The following is a 19,240-nucleotide window of genomic DNA, read 5'->3' on the forward strand; positions in this document are numbered from 1 at the left end:
TTACACACTGCCTCCGAAACTTTCGTCCGTCATAAAAAAATTCGGATCAGGTTCGATTTTCTGCATTTTTGCAACATTTTCAGTTAGTGTTGAAATACATATGGATTATTTCAGATTTTTTAACAGGATTTTTCGTATTTTTCCAGATGATAGGGTTTGGACCGTAGTGAATCACAACAGCGCAGAGATGGTGAGGGTTCAAGGGTCGTCGCTTCAGAAGCCCCACGTGATGAAGTTCAACTACAGCGCGTCTCTGGAACAGCTACGGACGCTTGTGGGCAGGTCTGAACAGTGCCAGCAGGAAGTTGTTTATCTCTGCAGGAAGTCCCGCCTCTTCAACACATGGGGTGGGTATTGAACAACTTCAGCACTATTGGTTTTTGCTTTATATAATATTATATATTAATAATATATTCATCTACATTTATTAATTATGTAAATTTTGATGTGGTTGTTTTATATATGTATACAGGGCCTAAAATTAACACTCGCCAAGCGCCAAATGCGAGTAAAAATCGGCATTGGCGAGTATATGTAACAGTGTCAGTCGCCAGTTGGCGGGTAAAATTTTTACGAAATATAACAAATGCAATGTAGTGAGAACAACAGCCAGTTTTTAAAGAGATTCGCTGTTTCTGACGTAGGCAAATACAATAATATTTTCCGAAGACCAGATCATCGTGATTAGCTGTTCTGTCATAAGCGAGAAGAGCGAATCAAATAATATGATCCAAACGGACTGATAAGGTCAGAGCAGTGTGATGGCCAGCTTGCCCCAAACACGGTCCTAATAACTTTTACCTGAGAAGATTTTGCTGCTTCATTTCGGAAGATTAACTTTTCCCTTCTTTATTCTTCATAACCCGAGAATGTGGCGACACATACCTGGGGTTACGCTGCAGAAACGGTGCAGAGAAGTAGGCTACGTTCGGCATGTACACATACGCTGAGCCGCTTCAGACAGCGCACCAGTAGCGCTTCAACGGACGAAAACACACACCATTATGTCAAAATATGAGATTTTAGCGAGTTACCTCGTAAACGTAGTCTCAGATGATTTATAAAGTCTTAAATGACCGTAAAGAGTTTAGAGAAAATAGGAAATGTGTCAGATCCGCGTCATCAGGTTTTAAAGAGACAGCGCTGCTTTTAAAGTAAAACCTGCTAAAGTCTGTGATTGATGTAAATCAAAGAACAAAAGTAAAAAAGAGAAATCACTCGACTGCTCTAGTCGCTGATGAACTTTTGTAGCTTGAATAAAGATTGATCTGTATAGTTTATGCATATACAATTTACAGTTTATCTGAAAATTGTTTTAAAATCACTTAATATTTCAGAGCCTATTAAATGTTAAAAATAATGGCTTTCAATTATACTGTAATGTTGAATGGCTATAATTAATAGGTAAAACTGAGGGAAAATGCATTTAATAGAGACACCAGTAGCAGTATTGGTATCAATTATTCATTAATAATAGGCTACTTAGCAAAAAGATGCCATTAAAAAAAACATATTTAAAATATACTATCTTTATGTTGTTTCTACATTAACTCTTTCCCCGCCAGCTATTTTCATGATTTTCACTAAAATTTGATGGCCTCCAGTATATTTTGTTGTATGAATATTTGAATATGCAATACACCAAAATAAAGATAAGAGCCTCTACTTTTAAACAAAAGAATCAGTTTTATTCTAGCTTAAAGCATTATTATTTTTTATCAACACTTGAATATCGGTAGGTTTCATAAAAAATGCATTATTTTGAGCAAAAAGGTGTGAAAATCGCATTTTTATCAACAACTACATCTGGATAATATTCAGTACGATTATCAAAGCATAAATCCAGTAAATCGCTTCCATCAATACCTCCAAAGCTTGCACAGACATATACCACTTCCTGGATCAACATTTTACTCCGTAACATTGTGCAGTTTTCATTTATATGCTGTCTATTGCTGATGTGTAATAGCGCCCCCGAGTGTATAACAGTGAAAACACGAAAAGCCGTAAAAACTTGTCTTTGGCAGGGAAGCGTTTTCTTCTAAAAGACGAAATAACTCGTCAATGGCGGAAAGAGTTCATTTAGAGGTTCAATGTGAAATTATGACCATATAAAAATGCGATTAATCATGATTTACTACAGAAAAATGTGTTATTAATTTTTTTTTTTTAATCGATTGAAAGACAGCACTAATGTTAACCTTTTATAGATTTTAGATTTCAATTTAATTTCTAATTTTATAGGTCCCCCCAGAAAGAGATCGGGACGGCCCCCACCCCCTTGGCCCCCTTCAAATTTTCAGTTCGATAATCTGGCCCTCAAATGAAGCTAATTAAAAAGCCCTGCTCTAATCCGTTAACATGGGTGCGGGAAAAAAAAGCACCACATACTCACAGCAAACTGAGTATGTGTGAAACAGGCGTAACACGATGGCCTGCTCCGTTTGCCGAAAACATGCAAAGGACAAGAATCTCAACGTTTTTTAGGGACAAAAAAAGATAAATCAATAAATCTGTTTTTTGTTAGTTTTTTTTTCTTGTAAGTAAAGTAAAGGACAAATTAAAAACATTGTAAATATGTTTAGTCATTATAGGAGTTTCAAAAGAGTTTCATGGCCGATAAAAAAAAAATTTTTGCCCGGTAAATGTTATCACGGAACCGGCCATTGGCAGGTTTGGCAAAAAGTTAGTTTTAGGCCCTGTATGTATATATAATTGTCATTTACATTTTAATTAATGTATCAGACGATTTTATCCAGAGCACCTTGCATATGTACTATTTATTATTAATATTATTATTATTATTATTATTATTATTGAGGTTTTGCTCTCTCCATTTAAGTCAGTATAAAAAGTTCCACAATACTTTATTATTTTACACTATTATGTAAAATACAGTGTTATTTTATTATTATTTTATTTATTTTTATTTAAAATTTCTGTTTATATTATTTATATTATTAAAATAATTTGTTATGTGCTTTTGTCTTTCTATTACTATTTAGATTTAATTTATTTTTAGTTCAATTTTAGTTTTCAAGTATTTTTTTCAGTTAGTCATTTTAGTGACTCAGCTTACTTCTTTTTTTTTTTTTTTTTTTTTTTTTTTACTATTTAGGTTTCATTTATTTTTATTTCCAGTTAAATTTAGTTTTTCTATTCAGTTAATAATTTTTGTGCTTCAACTTAAACTAATGTTAGTTGCCAAAGCAACACTTCTACTTTCAATTTAAAGTTTTTAATCCAATATTTACTGTATATATTATTTTATTTCAGCTTTATTCCAGTTAAAACCCTGATCATATATAACTGATCATTGCTTAATGTCATAATGTTTAATGACTTATTAATGCAACGGTGAAAGTTATAGTGTTACTTGATCATTGCTGATACTTCGTTCCTATTAAACTCAGTCACTGATCATTGTTCACTATCCGAACAGTTCCTCTGCGTATGTTCCAAGTCCTTATTCTTGATTAAAACGTCTCAGCTCATTGGATAATTTACCTAAAGTGGAATTTGTTCAGATCTATAATCTGACTTGACCCCAATCTAATTACAATATTAATTGATGGGAAATGGCGACATTTATAAACTAGCCAGTCCTTGAAATTGTTCATCAGTTTGTGTCGGGCACAGAGATATTTGCATAATGAGATCTGAAGTTGGGTCCCGTTTCTTGCGCTCTGGTGGCTGTAGAGCAAAGGAACAATGATTGGCCTGATTTTTTCTGGGGGCATATTGAGTAGAAAGGCTAAACGTGTTGAATAATGGTGGCTGGTTCTTGTGGGAATATCTCCATTGACTGGACTCTTTTTCAGATCTGTTAACCTCAGAGGATCAGAGGAATCCAATGACAGTGACAAAAACCTCCAGCTCTTACTTATGTGCAGTTGTCAACTGTATTTTTGAGATTATCATTATTGTCATTTTTGGCATTTTTTAAAATTAGAAAACTATTATTATTATTATTATTATTATTATTATTATTGGCAAATTACTGTTTATTATTATTATTATTATTATTATTATTGGCAAATTACTGTATAACCCTTTTTAAATAAAATAAAAAATTTGTATATTATTTTTACAATTGCTATAATATAATATAATATTAATGTAAAAATAAATTAATTTTAATTTAAATTAAGATATATTACAAATAAAATGAAATAAAATATAATTAAGGTTATTAAGGTTAATTAAGGCTATTTTAATTAAGGTTATTTATTAAATTATTGAATATTTTATAGGATACAATAGCATTAAAATATAAACATTATGTATGCCATATTATTATTATTATTATTATTATTATTATTATTAGGGTTATCCTTTTTTAAATAAAAATGTAATGTAATTATTAATGTAAAAATAAATTAATTTCAATTAATATATTTTTATATTCACATAGTATTAAATTGATATAAAAATAAACTTAAATTAAAGGTTATTAATTAAATATTATTGAATATTTTATAGGATATAATAGCATAAAATATAAACATTATGTATTCCATATTGTTGTTGTTGTTGTTGTTATTGTTATTATTATTATTATTATTATTATTATTATCATTATAACTTTTAAAACTAGATCTAAGAGTAGAAAGTCGTAACAAAGTTGCATTTGTCAAATATAAAATCAAAATTACTTTTTTATTTTATATTATTTTTTATCCTTGTTTGTCTAAAGTCGATTTTGATATTTCCAACAAATATTATACAATATTTTTATTCATATTTTTCAAATTGCTAAATTATTAGCCATCTTTCTCTTTCTCTCTCTCTCTCTCTCTCTCTCTCTCTCTCTCTCTCTCTCTCATTTTTTTAATGAATGTTTTCATGCCTGATTTAATGTAAAACATGTAAGTGTGAGTATTTAATAAAATATCTTTGGGCAAACTATGTTTATCAGCCGTAACACAAAAATAGTCATTGACTGTCGTATTAACCTTCTATATTGGCACATCCCTAAGGCGTTTTTTGTTATCACGCAGTGTTAGATGTCACTGGCGAAATAAAGAAATGTGTTGTCTGAAATGTGTTTGCTCCAGATGGAACGCCCTTGTCCTGGTGGCTGGACCGGGCAGGAGAGAGAAGGACGTACTGGGGTGGATTTCTCCCCGGGGTGCAGCAGTGCGCCTGCAGTCTGGATGAAAACTGCATCGATATGAACCACTTCTGCAACTGTGACGCTGACCGCAGCTCATGGTACGAGCCTTCACTGTTTGCCTGTTTCTACACTGGTGCTCTTTCATATTAGATTTTGTGTTGTTTGTTTGTATCTGTTGAATATCATCTCAGCACATGTTGACAGTATCAATAGCTGCAGATAGTGAGAGCAGCCCACAGCTATTGTTTGCTTGTGAACAGGGAGAATGACACAGGAGTGCTGTCCTACAAAGAGCACTTACCAGTGACCGAGATCTTGGTAGGAGACACAAACCGAAGCGGGTCAGAAGCTATTTACCGAGTGGGATCTCTGCACTGCTACGGGGACAGTACGTAAGCATACATAGGCTCATCTCATTTGTTCACACTTTAGAAATGCACAGAAGTGAATTGTAACACAATAGATGGGAATATGTTTATTTCTGTTGTGATGAAAGCACACGAGTCTTACAGATTTTACAAAAAAAGGATTCATCTTTTTTTTTAACCATATGTTTTTTATGGTTTTTAGTACAATACAATTTTATCTTTAGTTTTTGTACTTTTTTTTGTAGTTACAGTGTTAATTCATTCAGTTTGATTATTTCTGTCAGTGTATTAAAATAATCATGTTTAATATTTTGACTTTTAGCATGCCAACGCATTCAGTTCCTTTTTAAGTGAATTTGTTACATTTACATTTATGAGTCTGACAGATGCTTTTATCCAAAATTATTTACATTGCAAGCTATAGTTTTATCCATGCTTATCCTGGGAATCAAATTCCTGATCTTCTCATTTTAGTGCTGCCTTCTACTGTTTGAGCAACAGTTGTTGCTGTCAGTTTAATAAATGAATTGATCATGCTTAACCTTTTTTTGTGCATTTTGAACACATTAGTCCTATTAATCCCATGTGTTAATGCGTTAATTTTAACAGCCTTAAAATTGTGTATATCTAGAACTTGCAGTCAGATCTTGTCTTCACTTACACAGTCTATCACACCTTAGCTATAAAAGAGTGATATCATTTTTGACAAGACTCCTTAAATTCCAGGTCATAATTAAGTCTTATTGTAAGAATATTTTAATGAAAACCATAATCAGTCTCCCCTTACCTCAGGGTTTCTGTGGAACGCCGCTTCCTTCTACCAGGGGTCATCCTACCTGCACTTCCCAACACTTCAGGCCGAGCTCAGCGTCGACATCTCACTCTATTTCAAAACCACGGCTCCCTCCGGAGTCTTCCTGGAAAATCTGGGCACAAAAGACTTCATTAGAGTGGAGCTCAGTGGTGAGTCCCCTTATATTGAGAACTAGACTTTCAAAAAAGTGAAATAACTAACTTTTCAAATGAAGAAGAGTTAAGAATTGTATTTATTTATTTATGTGGTTGGGTTGTAAAATATGACAGTATATATTAAGTGGTAATTTTTTCCTCTGTGCTTTTTAAGAAATAAAATAGATTTTTAATTTTTTATTTAATTTTTTACATTAAAATGTATATTATATTTGTATATTAATTATTTTTGTAAATATTTGATCACTTAATAAAAATAAATAAATAATTAAAATTATTTCTAATAAATTATTTAAAATATATTACATGTTTAATATTTTTAATATGACATATTACCATATTTATGTTTTCCTATTTTTTATTTATTTATGTATTTATTTATTTTTTATTTTTATTTTTTTTCATGAAATATGATCTGAACATGTTCCCTCACAGGTTTTGTGAGCTTCAACCAATCTATCTATAACGCTTTATCAACACAAATGTGGAATTAAAATGGTAAAAGCCGTGTCATTAGGTATTTGCAGCAAAGAGGAGAGGACGTAGCCAGTTTGAGTGGAAAGAGCCGTTTTAGTGAACTGTGCCGCTGAAACCATCAGCTGTGTAATTAATGTACACAGTTCACTGAGGCTGTTCATCTTCATCATACTGCCTGCCTTCATATTTTTTATATATTTTCCCCCAAGTATAAGGCTAATTTTTTTCACCAAGACTTGCCAAAATACATTGACTCCATGTAAACAAGGTAGTTGCATTACAACGAGGTGTTGTTCCATGTCACACTGAACCTTGACTTCTTACATGGTTCAAAGAACAACTTGTGCTTGCATATTTTTAAAAAATGTGTGTAATATATACAGTATATATATATATATATATATATATATATATTAACCCTGCAATTAGTATCTAATAAATGATATACACAAAGTCCTGTTGCATATGTAGTGATTTGTGTGTTTTGTTCTGAATCCCGCAGCACCCTCCGTCGTGACCTTCACGTTTGATGCTGGTAACGGGCCGGTGGTTCTGACGGTAAAGTCTCACGTGCCGCTGAACGACAAGCAGTGGCATTACGTCCGAGCGGAGAGGAATGTGAAGGAGGCGTCGCTGCAGGTGGACCAGCTGCCCTTGCGTTTCCTGGAGGCCCCGTCTGAAGGCCACACCCACCTTCAGCTCAACAGCCAGCTGTTCATTGGTAGGCACCGCCTTGAGTGACAGCTCTGTGCCAGCGGGGCGTAAGAGAATAATATCCCTGTACCTCCACACAGATGCTGCTAATAGAGTTTACATGCTAATTACTTCAATATTAAATTCACTTTCATAATTAACTTTAGGTTTTAGATTAGCACTAATAAAGATTTCTGTCTCTTTTGTGCTTAATTTTGGTATACTAGTGCTAACAAAGCTTCATGTGTTTTTTGCGCTTAATTTTGATGTACTAGTGCTAACAAAGCCTCTTGTTATTTTTGCACGTAATTTTGATGTACTAGCGCTAACAAAGCCTCTTGTCATTTTTGCACGTAATTTTGATGTACTAGCGCTAACAAAGCCTCTTGTTATTTTTGCACGTAATTTTGATGTACTAGCGCTAACAAAGCTTCTTGTCTTTTTTGCACGTAATTTTTATGTACTAGCGCTAACAAAGCTTCTTGTCTTTTTTGCACACAATTTTGTTGTACCAGCTTCTAACAGCCTTCTGTTATTTTGTGCTTAAATTTGTTGCACTAGTACTAAATGTAGTAACGCTAACAAAGCTTTCTGTCTTTCTGCACTTAATTTGGTTGTACTAGTGCTACCAAAGCTTTCTTGTTTGCGCCTAATTTTGTTGCACTAGTGCTAATGACGTTTTCTGCCTTTCTGTGCTTAATTTTGTTGTACTAGCACTGTGAAGGTATCTATCTTTCTGCGTTTAATTTTGTTGTACTAGTGCTACCAAAGCTTTCTTGTTTGCGCCTAATTTTGTTGCACTAGTGCTAATGACGTTTTCTGCCTTTCTGTGCTTAATTTTGTTGTACTAGCACTGTGAAGGTATCTATCTTTCTGCGTTTAATTTTGTTGTACTAGTGCTACCAAAGCTTTCTTGTTTGCGCCTAATTTTGTTGCACTAGTGCTAATGACGTTTTCTGCCTTTCTGTGCTTAATTTTGTTGTACTAGCACTATGAAGGTTTCTGTCTTTCTGCGCTTAATTTTGTTGCACTAGTGCTAATTACGTTTTCTGTCTTTTATGTTTAATTTTGTTGTACTAGCATTAACAAAGCCTTCTGTTATTTTTGGTCTTAATTTTGTTGTACTAGCCACTAACAAAGCTGTCATTTTAGCACATAATTTTGTTGTATTAGCGCTAACAAAGCTTTTTTTTGGCAATATTTTTTTGCACTAGTGCTAATGAAGTGTTCTGTCTTTCTGCGCTTAATTTTGTTGCAGTAGTGCTAATGAAGATTTCTGTCTTTCTGCACTTAATTTTGTTGTACTAGTGGTACCACATCTTTGTCTTTTTGCACTTAATTTCTTGCACTAGTGCTAAGAAAGTTCCCTTTCAAGGGAACTTCGAACTGCGTCCTCTAGGGGTCGCTATGGGGAACGCCTCGTCGTGACCCGTGTCTGAAGCATACATTGAAAAAACACCAACAACACGTTGGCCGGCGACAGCCCATGACGTCACTACCGGTGCGACTATAGTATAAATAGGCGCCGGGAGAACATGTCATTCTCTTCTTCGTCTTCACTGACCGTTTAGTTTGAAGCGTGCATTTAAGAGCGATCTATATTCCTATTGTTATGGCGAGCACTAGCAAAGCGTTTAGAGGATGTGTGCATCCGTGTCAGATCGAGTTGGTGACTCTCAAACATATTGGGTTTCGTATGCACCATTCCATCCATGAGCTGCTCTTTCAGAGTGCCACGAGAGCCCCCTTAGAAACGGTATCCTAAAATCCATGTTATGGTAAGTGTGCACGTGAAGGCTTTGTGCACTTTCTAAAACCCACATTGTGGTAAGTTCGCACGCTAGTTCTTTGCGTTCTTTTCTAAAATCCTGTATGGTCTGTCTTTTTCATGCTTAATTTTGTTGTACTAGCATTAATGAGTATTCTGACGGTTTTGCACTTAATATTGTTGTACTAGCCGCTAACAAAGTGTTCTGTCTTTTTGTGCTTATATTGTTGCTCTAGTGCTACCAAAGCTTTGTTTTTTTGTTGTTGTTTTGTTTTGTTTTTGCACTTAATTCTGTTGCACTAGTGCTAATGACGTTTTTGTGTCGTTCTGTGCTTACTTTTTTTGTACTAGCGCTAACAAAGCTTTCTGTCTTTTTTGCTCTTAAATTTGTTGCACTAGTGCTAACAAAGCTAATTTTGTTTTTTTTGCTTCATTTTATTGTACTAGCGCTAACAAACCTTTCATCTTTTTTGCTTTTAATTGTATTGTACTAGCGCTAACAAAGCTTCCTTTTTAAAAATAACTGCATTTTTGTCTGTGCAGGAGGCACAGCATCGAGACAGAGAGGATTTCTAGGGTGCATCAGGTCATTAAGCATCAACGGGATGACGCTTGACCTTGAGGAGCGGGCTAAAATGACCCCAGGAGTCAGTTCGGGGTGTCCGGGTCACTGCAGCAGCCAAAACAGCTTGTGCCACAACAGGGGGAAATGTATCGAGAAGAGCAGTGGCTACGTTTGTGATTGCACACATTCGGCCTATGGAGGACCCAACTGCAAGAAAGGTATGTTCATATTGGCGATAAATCTTTTGCACTAATATTGAATTTGTTTGTATTGACTGTACACTTGGTTTCTAAAATATGATTGGTCCACCACGACAATGTCGAAAAATACCGAAGGTATTGACTTTTCAAGTTGAGGGTGTCAATGAAAGAATCTGGTTTGAAATGAATTGCTAATATTCATAATATGTTTTCATTGTGACCGTTGACTGTAGAATTAAGATTGCAGGTTGCATATTCTGATGAAGAATAATGCTTGTTTTTAGCCTTTTTATGAGGCCACACCCTGTTGAGGCCACACTGGCTGATAATTGACCAACATATCTGTCTGTGGCTGACACAGAAGGTTTTATATTTTCCTGCAGTTCAAGGGAACAGTTCCTCATCAAAAACAGTTTGTTTCAACTTTGTTATCCTCCTAACTCCTCTACTACATATCAAAGAGTGTTCCAGAAGGAGGACGTTAAAGAGCTCTGCAACCTTGATTTCTGAAGACTGCGTTGTGCCCGCAGATTGCACCTGATCAAAGCTGAGCTGGATAAAACATGAGATATTCAGTGCAGTTCTGCTATCCTCTGTCTGTCTCAGCATGGCTCCCGTCCATGACCGTGAACCGCAGTTGTTTGGATGAATTTCGCTCAAAGGGTTGCAACTTGACCAATCCCAGCGGACCCTCCCTTCCCATCACGCTCAGTGCTAAACCTCTCTGCTGTCAATACAGCCTTTATCACGTTTGATCCTCTGATATGCCAGACAGCCGAGCCATTCAACGCTCTGTGAATGAGATGGCGTTCTTGGCTTTGCGTTTTCTTTATTGAACTCTAGAGGGATGGTGTTTCTATTCTGATAATATTATGAGTAAATGAACACCATGAGATGCCCAGGGGACGGTTTCAGTCCAAGCATAATTTTGCATTCATTTAAAGTTTAAATGATTCATTTCCTCTGTATTTTCCACTCTGTCCATTCAGCGCCGTGTCCTTGGTGTTCGACAGCGCATTAATATGCTGACACGGCCAATTGCCGTCTATGATCTGCCCACAAGCGTTTTGCACCAACATTTTCACGCTTTTGTGTTTTCTTCCTTTCCAGAAGTTTCCGTGTCCTTTGAAAGCGGGTCCTCGGTGACCTACACCTTCCAGGAACCGTTTTCCGTGATGCGCAACCTCAGCCGTCAGTCCTCCGCTATCTTCGCCCAAAGCAGCAATTCACGAGAGAGCATCGCCTTCAGTTTCCTCACAACTCAAACGCCTGCCATGCTTCTGACCATCAACACCTATCATCAACAGTACATGGCCATTATTTTGGCTCACAATGGTACTAAGATAATATTACTGTTTTTTGCTTCTTCTTTTTTAACTGCTATTTTGGTGAATCTCTCAAAACATTTTTAGAATATGTTTTAGTTCTACTGTATATCATCCCAAATTAATAAAAAGAATACATTATATTTAGATTTTTTTTAAATAGACAAATATTTCACTTCTCATTATTATGCAATAAAAAAATCATTATTAATGCAGAAAACCCACATTCTCATAAAAAAAAATTAAGCACATTTTTCGCTTGTGCAAAAAAATAGAATTATTAATGCAAAAAATACTTATGTATTTTGTATAGTATAATGTAAATTATAAATGTAATGTGTATATATATATATATATTGTAAATATATAATGTATTTAATATGCAGTAAATTACATTATAATATATTATAATTTTTAAACAATTAACGTAATTTTTTGCTTATTGTGCACATTTTTTTATTATTAATTCAAAAAGATCATTCTTATTTTTGTTGTATGGACTTTGTGCTTTTATGCTAATTAAAATTTAAATATGTAATTTTGTAATATTAATATATTTAATGTATATAATAAAGAAGAATAAATTATATTTAATTTTTTTTTTTTAAATATGCATATTTTTCACTTATTATTGTGGGGGGAAAGTATCATTATTAATGCAAAAAATTATCATTACTTTCATGTATATATAAATTAAAACCACCTTGAGATTTAGAGGAATATTATGGTAGTGAGAATGCAAAAAAGGTCCTAAAATAGGTTTTTATAATAGGTATTGGCTAAATTTAGTTAAAAAAAGTCTATAAATGTATATTATCAGAGGACAATAACAAGGAATGCAGCAGGAAAATTGTATATTTCATGTTTATTGAAGATTTTGTCCTGTTATGGCATGTGCCAAATCACAGTGCTGTATTGGCCAATCAGAGCTGTGTTTTGATTACCTTCAAACTGTCAGTAGATGATTACAACAATGATGGTGATGATGATGATTGGAGAGGAGCATCCTTTTCTGTGTTCCTCATATTTCAAAACAGCGGTCAAGCTAGCAATTACGCTCATCAGTGGGGAAGGAAATGAGCCATCCAATGTGCTGTGCTGACTTGATTCTGTCTTACTTACGTCTCAAATTGCATGCGTTTCCCGCATCTCATTGGCGTCCCGCAGGGAGTTTGCAGATTTGGTATCGGCTGAACAGAGATAAAGAGCCTGACATCTTTACACCAACGTCCTTTAATTTGGCCAACGGAGAGCTCCACAGAGTCCAGATCCATAGAGAAGGAAGGGACATGTATGTCCAGGTAAGTTTTGCATATATTTTGAAGCGAAACAAATTTTAGTCAGTTCTTTGGCAGTTATTAACCTTTTCAATGAATATTTGCGCAGTTATGTGTCAGCATTATTATAAATCATTGGTCTTTATTCATGAAACATGAGTAGAACAAATTTCTTAATCGTTTACTGAACCTAACCAAGGCAACGTACATAAAAATGGTTTTATGAACGAATTTGAAGATGTATATTGCAGGCATACATCAATTTACATAAGTATGGTTTTCCAACAAATTGCCCAGAAATTCAGTTAAAGATGTGCATTGCTTTCATGCAACAATTTATGTACAAATAGTTTCATGAAAAAACTGACACTGAAATTCGATTAAAGATGTTTGTTGCATTCATGCAACAATTTACATACGAATAGTTTTACGAACAAATTACACAGATATTCAGTGTCGTTCACATTCATGCAGCAATTTACACAAGAATAGTTTTCTAAAAAATTTACATTGAAATTCAATTAAAGATGTGGATCACAGTCAAGCAACAATTTATGTATGAATAGTTTTATGAACAAATTACTCAGATATTCAGTTAAAGATGCAAGTCACATTCATGCATCAATTTATATAAGAATAGTTTTACAAACACATTACACAGAATTTCAGTCAAAGGTGTGAATCACATTTATGAAATAATTTATGTATGAGCCATTTTGTGAATATATTACACAGAAATTAAATTAAAGATTGTATTTTGTGATACATTTTTACATTTTGCACACATTTTAATGTATAGGCCACATTTTTGTGACAAATTATGAAAAAATTGGTTTCATGTATAATTTGCATAAATTTGAAATAAATGTGTTACACTTTACATAAGAATGGTTCTAAAACACATTATATTCTTGAGACAGTTTACATAAGAATGGTTTTTCAAAATAAATTACATAGACATTTAATGAATGCATCAATTTTAATAATAATGGATTTCCACTCGTGTTTCATAATTCAGTTCCATTGTTGCTGAGGGAAAGTTGTAGCATCATTAATCACATTCCTCTCAATTGATTTAGATCAGATTTGTTTTCAGTCTGAGTTAAATAAAGTACCCTGATGTGCATGGCTGATGATACATTTAAGTTTTGTACCCTGGTAGCAGAGACTTTATGAGCAGTGCTTAAACTCAAGGATGTCATCAGTATTCTTCACGCAGTGTTGCAGATTAACACGTGGCGACTTTTGTCTCACACCAATAAAATATTTGTAGAATCTTGCGAATGTCACGCCACATCTCTCTCGCTTTCTCTCTGTATCCTTCTCCTTCTTAGATTGATAAAGATACCAATCTGAAATACAGCCTGTCCACGGACAAAGAGTTGATCACGATAAGGTCTTTGACTTTGGGGAAAGTCACAGGTAGGCGTTTAATTAAACTCCAAGATTAAAGCTGTGGGTGTGCGAGCTTGTGCTTAACTGACTAATTCACCACACCGAGCCACCTTGAGATAGTTTGATGGGCAAGAATCCTTCATTTAGCACTACATACACTAGTTTGCTTTAGTTTAGCACTATTTGTTCGGCAAATAAGAACTTCCTGAGGTATGGTCTTCTTGCCTCTGTCAGGTCGAGCTGGTGTAGATGAGGAGGTTCTCCAGGCTGGATCGAGAGGTTTCATTGGCTGTCTGTCATCAGTTCAGTTCAACCATTTGGCTCCTCTCAAGGCGGCCATATTGAATCGAGGCAGCTCGTTGGTCAATGTTCTTGGTAACCTGGTAGAGTCAAATTGCGGAGAGCTGGCTGATAAGTCTTCATCCAGATCTTTGTCAGGTTGGTAAAAGTACCATCTTATGTTTTCAAGAAATGGCAAAATGAATGGAATCAGTGTACAAACAACAAACTTTATTCACAGATCATGCAGACACAGGAAGTAGAGGGAAGAAACTTACGAACGCTGCCCAAAGTGACTCCGCTGTAATTGGTGGTAGGTGGTATTTTTGTAAGGCAAATGTGCTGTAAAATCAAACCTTTTACAAATATTCTCACAAATATATATTGTCAACTTTCGGTAAGGTGTCTTGAAGGTGCAAAAGATGACATTAAAGGTGTGGTCACATTATCAAAATTTCAGGGGCAAAAAAGGTCCATTGTTAATAGTGTAGCTATTTATAAAGCATAACTCATGAGAAATGGTGGTCTTACCTCTGTTACGAGTCAAGAGTGTATGTGTGTAATTGGAGGTAGGTGCTGCGTTCCTGCTCCATTTTGAAGGCAAACGTGCTGTAAAATCAAACCTTTTTTTTACGAATATTTTTGGTAAGGGATCTTGAAGGTGCAAAAGTTGACACTAAAGGTGTGGTCACATTAGCAAATTTCAGGGGCAAAAATAGTCTATCATCCATCGTCAATAGTGTAGCTATTTATAAAGCATAACTCATGAGTTACTTTCAAACCAAGCAGCTTTTTGTTGGTCAACATGGCAAATCCTCATGTCCAATCTGTGTGGCAAAATCTTTCACCTTCATGCAAAATTCCTAATTGTTTGGATTCCTACTGAAATTACTGCATTTTGCCTGTGAAAATTTGCCAAACAGTGTTAAATGTGACTGCACCTGTGACCATCGTAGAAGTTGCATTCAAACTAAGCAGCTTTCTGTTGGTCAATGAAGCAAATCTATGTGACCAACTTGAACCAGTTGCGATATGTGAATGAGGAAATCTTTTGCCTTTGTGCATTAGCACAAGTGCCACTTACTTATTCTGTCTCTCGTAGGTTTGATAGCAGCAGTAGTGCTCATTACCCTCTGCGCCGTGGCCGTGATGACCCGCTTCCTGTACCGCCATCGACACGAGCGTACCCGGCAGATGGCCTCCGTCAAGGAGAAAGATCACCAGCCCAGGCCAGAACTCAGATACCGGGCCGAGTTGGACCTACACAGTGCCATGAGAGACAGCAGGAAAGAGTACTTCATCTGACCTGTGGTGTACGAACCTCGTGACCCCCACTGAGTCGCTGCGACCCTAACGTTTGGCGCCAACTCAGTGGACAGGGATTGGGGACAGGAAGTCAGCTGAGCCTTGTGGACACAGCCAGTGCCCTTCACCCTCCCAACCACTGTCCTTTAGCATCCAGGATTCAGGGAATGGAAAGCACACAACACAGATACGTTGAATTATAGCGGGACGCAGGCAGCGTGACGGATTTTAACAGACTGGGTTTATATCGGTGGTTCTTTGCTGCGGTTTTAGACAAAACGTTCCCAAGAGTTAGAAGATCAGGTGGCTTCAAAGCTCAGAAGCCGTACCCAAACATGGCCTTCAGCCCTTTGTAGAGGATTGAGAATCAAACGTTTGAAGCGACTCTTTTGCTTTCAGGGCTAATTATTTAACCTGACAACAAAGAGATTACAGAATCTGCGTGTGCGCACACATGCGAATCACTCTGGCAGACAAACAAACACTCGACGGTCTCCAGTCTGTGGACCGTGACCAATCAAACGGCTCTGGTGTGGTACTAATCCAGCACGAATGGTCTTGTTCAGCCACAGGCGAGCACAATGTAGTGATGCAAATAAAGTGGGTGATGTTACCATTGGGGCTCTTTCACTTCCTCCTTCCTTTGCTCTGTTTTCACTTCATACATTCCCTTCTTATTTCCTTTCCTAAGGACTACTTGAAACGGCATTCGTAATGCATTTAGCTTAACAGTCATGTGACAATTCGCAGAGAGAAAGAACAGGAAATATGACTTGATTGTATCCATGATTGGGTTGTGAAAAGCAGGTGTTATGTTTCAGAATGGAGGTGAGCGATTGGAGGGGCGGGGTTGATGATAGCATTCGAAAAGGAGGCGGAGCAAGTTATTTAATTTAGATAAAAGTCCCCAAAGACTTATTTTATTATTATTTGGAGTAATTTGCACTGAAGAATCATTCAGAATAAGACCATTTAATCATGGTTATGTCATATATTTCAAAGTGAAATTGAAAAAAACGTAGGGAGATTTTATTTAGCGAGATTTGATTGGATCATTAAAAGTAGGAGTGATATTGGTCAATATTATTTTTCCTGCCAACTTGGTTACATCAGCAGAAAAGTTGTGGAATAAGTTTTATTAAAAACACTGATTCATGCACAATAAAACTTGGTTCATTTATTAAGAAATTAGACCTACGTAGTGTCAATTTTCATTTCGATTTGTCTGTAAAGACCCCATAAAATGATTTGACGCAGCTTTTGGGACTGGAAATTGAGTATTTCCTGTTGGTGCTTTATTTTAAACCGCGGAAAGCCTTACTTTACAGCATACTTTGCAGCTTAAATGATGTTGCTAATCAGTTGTAGTTGGTATCTGGGGAAGGGAAATTCTCGTTCTAGTGGATTTGGACACAAATCTGTGTAGTTCGCAAGACAAGTCCTCAGCCTTCTTGGTCTGTTTTGCTAGAAGATCATTGTAAATCTGAAATGCGTAGAGGTGCTTAACGTTTATTTAGTCAACTTTTAAAGGCGTGCTACCATATAAATGGCCTCAAAGCTAATAGACATGATCTTACAAGCCACGGAACTCCAATTTTGATTTCATAGGGTCTTTAAGTAAAGTTATACGGTCAATTTAGATTTTATGTTGTCTTTAAAGTCTAAGACTCGCTCGTTCAGTGCATCTGTTTCTGGTGCTATCACTCTATCACAGTCTCTTACAGATTTCCTGTTGGAAGTGTACATCTGATGCACCGTACAGTATCAAGATTATCTAGGTCCTAATGTGACTCCAAAAATCTGAAGTCAGTGATTGGATCCAAGAAATGTTGTTCCAGAACAAAAAAAATATATATATAAAAAAAAGAATGTTAAAAGGATGCTCTACTTGCATACATCACGTTAAGTGGGTCTTAAATACAAAAGCGCACATGGTTCTATCTACTGACAAAAATAAGCTCTAAAAACAGTTTTTTTTTTTTTTAGAAAAAATCTAAACATTATTAAACCAACATAAAAGGATAGAATATAGAGAGTATATGAATTAAGTTTAGTTTTATTACCCTATTGACAGTTCTGTTGTTGTTTCTTGAGTTAAAGATGAATCTATGTTTTATGCTAAATAAATAAACAAACAAAAAAAAAACTAAATAAATAGATATATTCTCAATATTAGCCTAAATACCTTAAATATTTTCCTTATTTTTACTGGACGAAAAAAAGAAAAACAGTGAAAATACTTATATATACAGTATAGATGCTTGAGAACCTGAAATAAGGCCCCAATGTTCCCCAAACAAGTAAGAAGAGACATTTAATTTTATGTTTACCGGTGTAAAGTCTCATATGCTGATCAGAAATGGCCATGATGTGTTTTCCGGGAACACAATGTTCCCTGTGAATCACAGTTGCAATGAAGGGAAGGTTTCGCATTGGAGTGCATCAAACCAGTCCACAATAAACTCTTAGACTGGGAATATGAGAATTCATTCTGTACTGGTGGGACCTGATTCTATTGCATTATATTCCAGAGGAACCAAGTAATGGAGTCAAAATATCATTCACAGCCTTTTAAAGGTTGCCAGGTCTTTCCCGTATAAGCCTCAAATATGTCTTAGATCATATTATGATTGCTTTCTCACCGCTATGAGATATAATCTAAATATAATTGGTTCCCGGACTCAACATGATAAAAAAAAAAAAAACTGTTCTGAACAGAATAGCATAGGAAAGGGTCAAGATGTTCAGATTCCTCCGATAATACCCACAATTCACCAGAGCGAAGCTTCGAGGCGGTATCTAATCATCGCCCCACCCAACCCCCTCATTTGTCATTTTCAGTGGCGTCAGGACAAAGAATCAGTAATGCTAGATATTTATCTAGCCGTGATCTATGTAAATGTCACTCCCGCGATGGAACAGAGATGATAGATCCTCTCTCAAACAGCCCTGGGCTCAGAACTGAGTCCGATTTACAGCTAAATCCATCACAGCATGGATAAACACCAGCCGGAATGTTGTACCACGATTGACTCATTCCTCTCATTAGATTTCGGTGCGTCTCACCGAGGTAATGAATCCTCAATCTCAGCTATTCATGCTAGCGAAACTGAAATGAAGCGGGATGGCTTACCGAGCAATTTTAGCAGCTCACATGAAGTTTTAGATGTGATGTGGATTTTTTCAATTAAGCACCACATCGTGAGAAAAACAAAAATGGGAGCTTTTTTAATGGTGGCAGTACATCCACACAGAAAAAATGTAGTGATGAAACAATTTTCACTCAGAAATTGCTAGTAAGATTTAGAAGTAATTGCAAAGAAATGGCAAGTAACACATTGAATTAAACATGAACTTTTCTTCAATATTTTTTGTTTTATGACTTCGAAAAATCATCTTTTACAGTGCAGGTGTGTAGCCACCATAACTAATGCAGAGGAAATAACTATAATAATTATGAAATAATTAATAGGAAAAGATTCTATTTTAATTACTATTCTATT

The 19,240-nt window shown here is 35.5% G+C and overlaps 1 protein-coding gene across 1 annotated transcript in view; it reads left to right on the forward strand.

Annotated features, from left to right (window-relative positions):
• LOC107751476 (contactin-associated protein-like 5) overlaps positions 1-16,350 on the forward strand; it is a gene marked incomplete at its 5' end in the record, with an annotated part of 64,974 nt that extends 48,624 nt beyond the window's left edge. Inside the window, 12 exons of the mRNA XM_016567217.1 lie at positions 147-347; positions 5,058-5,214; positions 5,377-5,504; positions 6,277-6,447; positions 7,433-7,651; positions 9,935-10,174; positions 11,267-11,491; positions 12,649-12,782; positions 14,093-14,180; positions 14,388-14,591; positions 14,674-14,745; positions 15,535-16,350. Coding sequence (XP_016422703.1) covers positions 147-347; positions 5,058-5,214; positions 5,377-5,504; positions 6,277-6,447; positions 7,433-7,651; positions 9,935-10,174; positions 11,267-11,491; positions 12,649-12,782; positions 14,093-14,180; positions 14,388-14,591; positions 14,674-14,745; positions 15,535-15,737 — 2,042 coding nt within the window. The remainder of the gene's footprint in view (positions 1-146; positions 348-5,057; positions 5,215-5,376; positions 5,505-6,276; positions 6,448-7,432; positions 7,652-9,934; positions 10,175-11,266; positions 11,492-12,648; positions 12,783-14,092; positions 14,181-14,387; positions 14,592-14,673; positions 14,746-15,534) is intronic.
• Positions 16,351-19,240: the final 2,890 nt, after the last annotated feature.

This window comes from Sinocyclocheilus rhinocerous, unplaced genomic scaffold, assembly GCF_001515625.1.
Source record: "Sinocyclocheilus rhinocerous isolate Xijiao unplaced genomic scaffold, SAMN03320098_v1.1 scaffold2046, whole genome shotgun sequence".
Lineage (NCBI taxonomy): Eukaryota > Metazoa > Chordata > Actinopteri > Cypriniformes > Cyprinidae > Sinocyclocheilus > Sinocyclocheilus rhinocerous.